The 9,616-nt window shown below is 20.3% G+C and overlaps 4 protein-coding genes across 4 annotated transcripts in view; 1 reads left to right on the top strand and 3 right to left on the bottom strand. All coding sequences in view use genetic code 6, as the record gives it.

Moving 5' to 3' along the window:
* Positions 1–1,641: 1,641 nt before the first annotated feature.
* TTHERM_01011060 (hypothetical protein) lies at positions 1,642–3,643 on the bottom strand (the record flags this gene model as incomplete). Its single annotated transcript, XM_001017716.2, has 10 exons — positions 1,642–1,655; positions 1,738–1,859; positions 1,914–2,004; positions 2,065–2,190; positions 2,246–2,324; positions 2,381–2,582; positions 2,647–2,812; positions 2,869–3,140; positions 3,197–3,296; positions 3,367–3,643. The coding sequence occupies 10 exons, from the start codon at positions 3,641–3,643 to the stop codon at positions 1,642–1,644; spliced, it is 1,449 nt and encodes a 482-aa protein (XP_001017716.2).
* Positions 3,644–5,886: 2,243 nt separating this feature from the next.
* Positions 5,887–7,215, top strand: TTHERM_01011050 (hypothetical protein; the record flags this gene model as incomplete). The annotated part of the gene is made up of 6 exons (XM_001017715.1): positions 5,887–5,952; positions 6,241–6,317; positions 6,514–6,587; positions 6,685–6,727; positions 6,792–6,895; positions 7,094–7,215. 6 exons carry the CDS (start codon positions 5,887–5,889, stop codon positions 7,213–7,215), a joined length of 486 nt encoding a protein of 161 aa, XP_001017715.1.
* Positions 7,216–7,740: 525 nt separating this feature from the next.
* Positions 7,741–8,843, bottom strand: TTHERM_01010050 (hypothetical protein; the record flags this gene model as incomplete). The annotated part of the gene is made up of 3 exons (XM_001017714.3): positions 7,741–7,859; positions 7,913–8,501; positions 8,673–8,843. 3 exons carry the CDS (start codon positions 8,841–8,843, stop codon positions 7,741–7,743), a joined length of 879 nt encoding a protein of 292 aa, XP_001017714.3.
* Positions 8,844–9,513: 670 nt separating this feature from the next.
* The window catches only part of TTHERM_001010049 (hypothetical protein), a gene marked incomplete at both ends in the record, with an annotated part of 9,831 nt that continues 9,728 nt past the window's right edge, over positions 9,514–9,616 (bottom strand). Inside the window, one exon of the mRNA XM_012798033.1 lies at positions 9,514–9,616. This exon is cut by the window's right edge and continues 752 nt beyond it. Within this exon, the coding sequence (XP_012653487.1) occupies positions 9,514–9,616 (103 nt within the window).

Raw genomic sequence — 9,616 nt, 5'->3', positions numbered from 1 at the left:
TCAATTTTAATTCAAATTTTTAGATACAGATAATTTTATTATTTATAAAAATATTAATGGAAATTAGGTAGGTTACTGTTGTAGATAGATACATAATAAGGAATTTATTAATATCCTAAATTGGATCCGAAAAAAGATAAAAGTAGATATATAATAAAATTAAAGAATGGAATATTTAATGGATATTATACTTAAAGAAAGAAAACTAATGGAAATTATCATTTGATAAAAATTAATTTGTATCGCAAAAAGATAAAAAATTGGGGATTCATGGGGATTAGTAGGGGATTTTCTTTACTTTTTAATTAATTAAATTGTCTATTTTATATTATTATTATTGTTATTATTATAAAATTATTTTATTTTTGTTTATAAATTATATAAATGTTAACATGACTGACTCTACTATTTTTTGAGAGAATTTGAAGCTACATAAATTTTTAAAAATAATTTTTTTATTTTTACTTATCAGTTTAATTTAATTCAAAAACATATTAAATATTTATTGAGCAAGTAATCTACCTAAATTTACAAAAGATAATTAAAAACACAGTTTTTTATTTTTATTTTTGCTTACAAAAAAAATATTTAAAATTAATACTTCATATAAAATAACGTAAAGATATTTAAAAAAATAATGTTATTTTTAATATTTGTTTATTAATAAGATTATTAATTTAGTGATAACAAACAATAAACAAATAACAATTAAAAAAAGAATCTCTGATTTCTTAAATTAATTGTATCACCTAATTTTAAAAAATATTGCGAGCTGCAACATTCTTTTAAAACAAAAATTATTTGTATAAGATAGATTTAAAATATTTTAGAGTTAATGAAAATGATAAATAATGTTATTTAAAGCATTAACTACTTTCTAACAATTAAATTTATGTGAAAATAAATAAATATTGTTTATAATAGTTTACTTTCTATTTAGGTAGATAATATTTATTGATTCGAATATTAGTAAATTTATTATCTACTTTATTAGGTATTTTAACATATTTTATTATTTTTTTATATATTTTATTTGAATTACTCAATTATTTCAGAATTTATTTGTAATCAAAAATCATTCTATCATTCTAAAATATTAATTAAGTGCAATTTTGAATATGAATTTTTATTCAGTATTTATTTTCTCATCAAAGATCATTCTAAAATGTTAATTACATGCAATTTTGAATATGCATTTTTATTCAGTATGTATTTTCTCAGTAAAAATATTCTAAAATATCATTACGTGCAATTTTGAATATGAATTTTTATTCAGGATTTATTTTCTCAGTAAAAATCATTCTAAAATGTTAATTACGTGCAATTTTGAATATGAATTTTTATTCAGTATGTATTTTCTCATCAAAAATTATTCTAAAATGTCAATTACGTGCAATTTTGAATATGAATTTTATTCAGTATTTATTTTCTCAGTAAAAATATTCTAAAATATTATGTGCAATTTTGAATATGAATTTTTATTCAGTATTTATTTTCTCATCAAAGATTATTCTAAAATGTTAATTACGTTCAATTTTGAATATGAATTTTTATTCAGCATTTATTTTCTCATCAAAGATCATTCTAAAATGTTAATTGAGTGCAATTTTGAATATGAATTTTTATTCAGTATTTATTTTCTCAGTAAAAATATTCTAAATTATTATTATATAAATGTGTTAAAAAAAGCTAGTCTAAAAAATTAATCGCCAGACCTCACTTTTCCCTATATATTACTTTAATAAGGGAGACAAGAAGTAGTTATCAGTTCTTTGGCAAAGTTAGGTAGAGATATATCTTAAGACATATCAACACAAACGCCATTCATTAAACATTATTTAGCCTTGCGGCATTTTTTTCTACAATTTATGATAATAAAGTTAATATTATATATTCATGAAATTTATATTTACGAAGGAAAGCTTGGCTGACAATAGCCATCATCGTCTTGAGTAGAAGTTATTCCTGTATATGTTATTTTGGTACATTAGACATAATATACGTCTTCACATACTTACTCTTATTAGTCACTACCAGTATTACCAGTATTATTACCACTATTACCAGTATTACCACTACCACCACCATCTCCATCTTTTAAAATCCTCAAAATTTTATCATGACACTTTTTTTCTACAGTTTATAAAATGCACGAACCATTAGAGCATGTTAATTTTTAATTTTAGCTATCTAAATTTAGAATATTTAACAAAATTAAACTAATTTTTTTAATTAAAAAAAAAACCTAAAGTCTATTTAGGAATACGTACATCCTAAGAAATACAAATTCCTGTTTGGATGTTTTTTTGTTTATAAATAGCACCCTAAATTTTATAAAAATAGCGAATTAAATAGATTAAATGCAAAAAGAAAAAATTACAAAAGTTTTTGAATTTTCTATTGTCATCAATTCACAAGATCTCTGGCCATTATCCTCTAAAATGCATGTAGAATTTTCTTCTGGAGAGTAAAAACACTCTATAAAATCAGTTTCTGAGTTAGTTGAGCATGAATTATCAGGTTTTTTAGAAATATTTTGAAAATCATCCATTTCAACACAAGAATATTTTGAAATACAAAATCTAATTAATTTTAATTAGATAGTAACAAAATCTTTAAGAATAATAAAATTGAAAAAAAATTTACCCAAAAATACACATTTCAATTAAATTATCATCTTCAGAAAATACTTAATTTTCTTAAGCACACAAATGCTATTAAGTTCTTCCGATGATCTTATTATTTAAATCCCCAACTTTTAGGATATGAGAAGACTCAAAAAGGCAATAAGAGCTTTTCAAAAAAACTAAATCTAAATAATTTAGGAAAATTTAATAATTTAGCATAATTAAGCATGTAATAAAATACTGTTATTGATAATTAAGTCTGCATATTTGTCTTTGAAGATGCACTCATTAGTTTTATTAATAAACGCTACACCAATTACTTCATCTTTAGACTCATAAGTTGTGCATTTGTTTATTTATGTGATAGAGTTTTTTAGTAGACAAATACTTTTGTCTATAAAGCAAGATTAAATTTACCCTTCTTAATTAAGTTATGCACAATTTTAATTAATGTCTCTTGCCGCATTTTAATTAGAATCCATAGGTATGCAAATGTCGTTAGATAGACAAAATCTAAGAATAAACAATTTTTATCTCAAAAATAAATAAATAAATAAAATTAATAATACTAATATTTGCAGCTACATTTCATACTGTTTGGCTTTTAATAAAATTCATCTAATGAAAAGTCATCTTTCAGGCAATACTCGAATTTTAAATTGATTAGAACTAATAAATTAGATTTATTTAAATGATATTAATTAATTAGTTTATGGATAATAATTTAATTTATATTTACTTAGAGGAGAGTCTATTTTCAATTAATCACCAATATCTTGTTTTTCTATGCAAATCAAATTCATTTAAGCATCTTTATATATCCCTATATATTAATCTTAAATTTCTTCTGTTATTGTTACACACATAGTATTTTATTTATTTTTGCAGACACTACTTTTTCCATTTTTTTCTATATCAAAACATTTATTCACTTTTTTGACTGTAACTCTATCAAATAAGCATTTTTAGCTATCAGAATCTATTCCCACAATGTCAGAAGACAGCTATATACACATATTGATAAATGCTGAATAGCATTGATTTTCACTACATAAATCGGCTTTTGTTTAAATTATGTAATGAAAAAAAATTATTTAGAATACATTAAAAATCTTCATCTTATTTTATTAATGATAATTCTTTAATTTTATTTTTTTTGTTTCAGACATATATTGATTATTACTTAATTAAGTATGCACTTCGAATTTGAATATCGAATCTACCTTTAATAAATCAAATATGTGTATTAATTTTGCTATTGATTTTTTTTTTCTGATAATAATATAGACAATAATAATTGGTTATTTACATATATATAATAAGTAGGAAGCATATTCGATCACATATATAGCAATTCCAGGTATTAAATTCCTATGGAAATCAAAAATTTTAGTTTAAAAAATTAAACTTTCTCTAAACTTTATCTGAAGTTTAGATTTATAATATATATTAAAAATTTTAATTAGAACATATTTTAGTTATGAAATATTTTGATATGTGACTTATAAAATAATTTATATTATATAAACAAATAAATTCTTTAATTGAAATGCAAGTTTATACGTTTACGATAATTTGATTTTAATTTGGTTACAGTCAATTAAATCACTAAAGTGAACGGTTTGGATTAAAATAATACTTTTTTTAATTAGAAAATCCTAATATATTCCATCAGAAAAAAATGCTTTTCTAATTATTATGCATGCATGCATACATTTACATGATTAATTAATTCGAGCTTTTAAAATTTGCTATTTTATAGTGATTAAGATAAAAAACCATAATATATTCTATTAGCAAAAATTATTTTCTAATTACTATGCATGCATGCATACATATACACATAGTTAATTTTAAAATTTGCTATTTTAGACTGCTTTACGCTAGATGAATTTATTTAAAATTATTTTTTTTGTTTTTGATTTTTTAATATTTATAAAAATAATAAAATTCTTATACATTATTTTTATTTAGAACTTTTTTAGTTTACATTAGGTTTTCAGAAAATAAAATTTCTATGGATTTAATTTAATCTTTAAATCAATTCTGTTTTTCTCTTCAAAAAATCATTTAATATCACTAATTTTTATAGATTCATTTATATTTTATCATTTCGAAAAGCTTAATCATCTTATTTTACATTTTATTTTTACTGATAGATATTTTATCTTATCAAAGAAGCAAAACAATTTTCTCCTCTGACTATTGTAAAAATCCATAATTAGAATATATTTTCGATCAAATATCTTTAATCTTAAATAAATGAGGTATTTATATCAAGCAATAAATATAAATAATTTTTAATTATTTAAATTTTATTTGTAATATTTCTTTAATCTTTGGAGTGCTATAGAAAATATTTTACAAATTATTATTTGAGCAATTAGGTCTTATAATTTTCTTTATAAATACTCATAAATAAATGGTAAAAAAAATAAATGATAAAATATTTAAAATTTAATTAGTGTGGATTATGTTTTAAAATTAATAATAAAAAAAAAAATAAAAGTACTAATTGATTTTTAATATGATTAAAAATATTTTACTATTGATTTTTAATACGATTAAAAATATTTTACTCTGAATTAATTTTTTGTTAAGAAGGGGGAGGTAGATTTTCTTGGATAATCGAAAATTCAGTCTTTAAGAATTGGATCAATTTTTTGAAGATTAAATCTAAAAGATTAGAAATATTTTATAAACCTTGCTCTTAAATTTTTATAAATCTAAATTTGTTATAATTTGTAATTAATTAAATTGTTATTATTGTTTAGGAATTATATTTCTAAAATATTAATAAATAAATAAATAAATAAATAAATAAATAAATAAATAAATAAATAAGAATTCTAAAATTTAGATCATAACTCAATCATATTAAAATAACTAAATTGAATGGGTATTTACTTTTAATGAGGTTTATATATTTGAAAGTATTTTTATTTTATGGGTTTATTAATAATTATATCTATAAATTTTTATGTATATTTAAGGAACAAATAATTCTTAAATATTCCTCTTTTATGTTATTTTAAAAATAAATACTCCTTAATAAAATCAATAAACTTTGATTTAATTCTGCAAACTGGAAATTAACAACTAAATCTAATTAAATTGAGAAATTATAGGAAATTTGGCTGACTAATAGTCTTATCAAGAAATTATTATCAATATAAAGTTAAAAATAAAAATAAAGTTCATCAATAAAAAATCACATATAAATAAGAAAAACATATTTATATTAGTTTTTGTAATTAAAATGGATATTAAAGCGATATAATAAAAAAATATTTACAACAACAAATTTAATAAGAGATAATTAAAAGTAAAATTTTATTTTTTATAAATTATAATTTAGAAAGTTTTATTTGTGGATAAAAATAAAATTTAGGGTGAAAATACTTTAAAATATTTTATTTTATTAAAGAAAAATTTATAAAGAAAAAACAATTTTTTTTTAAACTTAAAGTAATTGAAATTAAATAATAAAATATTTTTAATAAAAAAACTTTTGAAAAATTAATTCACATATATTTAGTTAGAATATACAAGCTATGAATATTTAATAACTCTTTTTTTTTTTGATATTTAAGACTTAAACGCTAAAAAATAGGAGGCGTAGTTAATATTGAGGTCCATAAATGCTAAAAAAATGGTACAATACAACTCCGATTTCATTATTTATTTTTAGTAATAATTAATTAATTTTTTTAAAAATATTTAAAAAGGTTATTTTATTTTGGAATATATTTTGAGATGTTCCTATAAAATTATTTTTCATTACATTTATTAATCTATATCTACATACTGGATATTCTTAGCCTTATTAACTTCCACAAAAGTATTGGAGATTACTTTTTTTTAGCATTTATACTACTCTGTTTAGTTTTACTTACAAATTTTTAAATGACTAATTTAACTTCATCTCTCGTTACCCAGAAGATGAATCCGCTAATACATGTAATATTCAAAGCTAAAAATACAATAAAAATTCTTTCTTGATAGAAAAATTAATTCAGATTTTCAATCAATCCAAAATTAATAGTTATTAAAATAGAAATAAAAATCTCAAAGTAATTAAATTAGAGCCTATTGTAAGGGTAAACTATTTTATAATTTAACAATATAGTTTTATGTTTAAATAAAAATTATTTTACAGTATAGCAAGGTTAGGGTGTATGACAAATACAAAGAGCATAATACTGAGCCTTTTAAATATACATCAAAAATTAAGTAATTATCTATTGCTCTAATCAGCAGTCTTATCAGTATTTAGTAAAAATACCACCAATAATGTTTATAGAATTAGTTAAATGTACTTGAAATTTTCCTGCAATTAGTAAAGGATTTATTTTCTCTAAAAATATAGATAAAAATTAAAAAAATAAAGAGCAGTTAAAAGCAAAAACAAGGTATTAGCATTTTTTAAGCAAAAGATAAATGGTCTTCATCACATTTAATGTTAGGATATTAGCTTACATAGAATTAATCATCTACTTAAATGCAAAATATCTATTTTTAGAATTAATTTGAATTAAAAAAAGAAAATTAATTAATTACCATTCCTAAAGTTGAATCTATTGTATGAGTAAACAAATGAATTATGAAATATATTAAGACAGAGATATGAGCTAAAAGATCTTGATTTTTTAAAATTATAAAGCAAAGAAGTGCAAACAAACAAATTAAAAAGTCAAATATGAACAGAATGACTATTCTAATATAGAAGTAAAAATATTAATTATCTTAAAAGTAAAAATTCTAAGACAAAACGCAGTCAAGTAGTTTTAGAATGATTTCTGATGGATTTCCAAAACCTAGTAAAATCTGCTTTAAATATATTGGCAAGTAAATCATATTTTTTGCACACAATGATAGTTAAGTAAAGTAATTAAGTAAAATGTTAGATATTACAAAAAATCTTTAATCATATTTAAAATATATTTTCAAAACTTGAAATACTTTTTATATCTTTAAATAGTCCATCAGTAAAAAAATAGATTTTGCAATTTTGGTAAACATAGCTATACTAAAAAGAAGTACTATGATGTCAATCATTAAGTTAGTATTGAATTATCCACATCTATTTATTTATATATTTTTATTAACAAATTCATTTTTAGAAATTTTAACTATTTTACTTTAAACAAGTATAAGTAGCAACTCGATAATACTTTTCATTCCAATACTTACCATATAAATCACAATCCATACATAAGGCTCCAATATTTCCTATATTGTTAAAAGTTAATTTAAAGAATTTAATTATTAATTAAAACTTTTACCTTCTTCACAATAACGATTTTCGTCCGAAAACTATTCTTTTATTCCTACTCTATCAATATCTCCTACACACTAAAAATACCCAAAACATTTTATGTAATTATAGCTATTATTTTTTGATCTCCAAAATCCCTTAGGTAATGAAATGCTACTCTTTTAGCATAAAAAATCATCTGGACATTTATAACATTTATCACCATCATTTAAATTATACATAAATTAAGGGCAGGGATTGCATAGATCCTTTTTTATTTTGTCATTAAAATAAGTTGTACCTACAGGACATTTTTTAACCATGTTAATTTCTATCTCAAAATAAATATTAGTTTCCATTTTAGTTAGTTCACCATCTAATTTATAAATAGGAGACTTGGCATACTCAGAAGATATTCGTAATATTATTTATTTTCCAAGCCTTCCAAAAACATTTATTTTATCTCTTATTTCAAATACACCACTTTTTTATGATATATAATACTAATCGATGTAATAATCTTCTCCTTTCAAGACTTAAACATTTAATTTAATTTCTTCATTCAGAGTTGTAATAGGCTAATCTTCATTATTAACTAATTACAGAACAATTTCATCCTATTTATCAATTAAGAGAATTAAATTTTATTTTCGTAAAAAATAATTAATTTATAATTTATAAATTTAGTTAAATAAATAGCTTTTAATCTCATCAAAATTTATTTTATTATTTCATAATAAGGATATCATGTAAATGTTAAGTAAACAAATTTAAATTTATTTTTTTACCTTAAATTTTCCACTTAAATGCTTATTTATTGATAAAGAGTTTCTGTAAGTTTATTTACCCTTGATTCCTAAAAATTTAACAGCAAATTAGATTAGATTATTATTGTAAAGTTATGCTTCGTTTTAAGATAGCTTATTATCTAATTGATAGTGTAGTGGGATATTCTACATTTGATAAAAGCTACTTCCAATTTTAGCTTTATTACTATAAAATGTATTTTTTATTAAGTGGATTTTTTAGAATTGATCCAATGTATCATTTAGATCAGATACAATTGCTCCTCCAAATTAATTTGCATTATTTTCTTAAAATTTACTTTTTATTATATATAAAAAAGTATTTGATGCTATAATTGATCCTCCGTTATTCATAGCAGTATTGTTGAAAAATGTTGAATTATAAATTGTTTAATTTTAATTTGATTTTCTAATTAAATATTCTTCATTATATGAATGAAAATGTAAAAATCTAAGTTTATTTGTGCTTATTTCATCTTTTATATATTTTGATATTGAAAGAGCTCCTCCATTTAGAGCAGTATTCGATTGAAAAGTACTATCAGCTATTAAAGCATGATTAGTAATTACCTGCAAATTTCCTTAAGCACATTTACTGCAAGTATTGTTTATGTAAATAATTTACTCCAGTTTAATCGAATTTGCTTAAATTATTATCAATGAATTTGCTATAAATTGATTTGGATTATAAATAAATTATTCATTATCAAAAAATTAATCTTATGACAAACTTAAGTTTTCTATATTAGTCATTTTAAGTAAGTAATTTTATACTTTAAAATTAGTTATTTTATTTTAAGCAAGTTGAAGATAATTAATCGAATCAAAGATAATTAAACTTTAAAAGATAAACGAAAACTCGTTTTCTTTAGAATTTAGCTATATACTTGTTGTTTCTACTATAAAAATGTATTTTAGAATAAGTA

Source organism: Tetrahymena thermophila (assembly GCF_000189635.1).
Source record: "Tetrahymena thermophila SB210 genomic scaffold scf_8254608, whole genome shotgun sequence".
NCBI classification, from domain to species: Eukaryota; Ciliophora; class Oligohymenophorea; order Hymenostomatida; family Tetrahymenidae; genus Tetrahymena; species Tetrahymena thermophila.
Note: the sequence above shows the minus strand (reverse complement) of the source record. Positions and strands in the feature narration are given on the sequence as shown.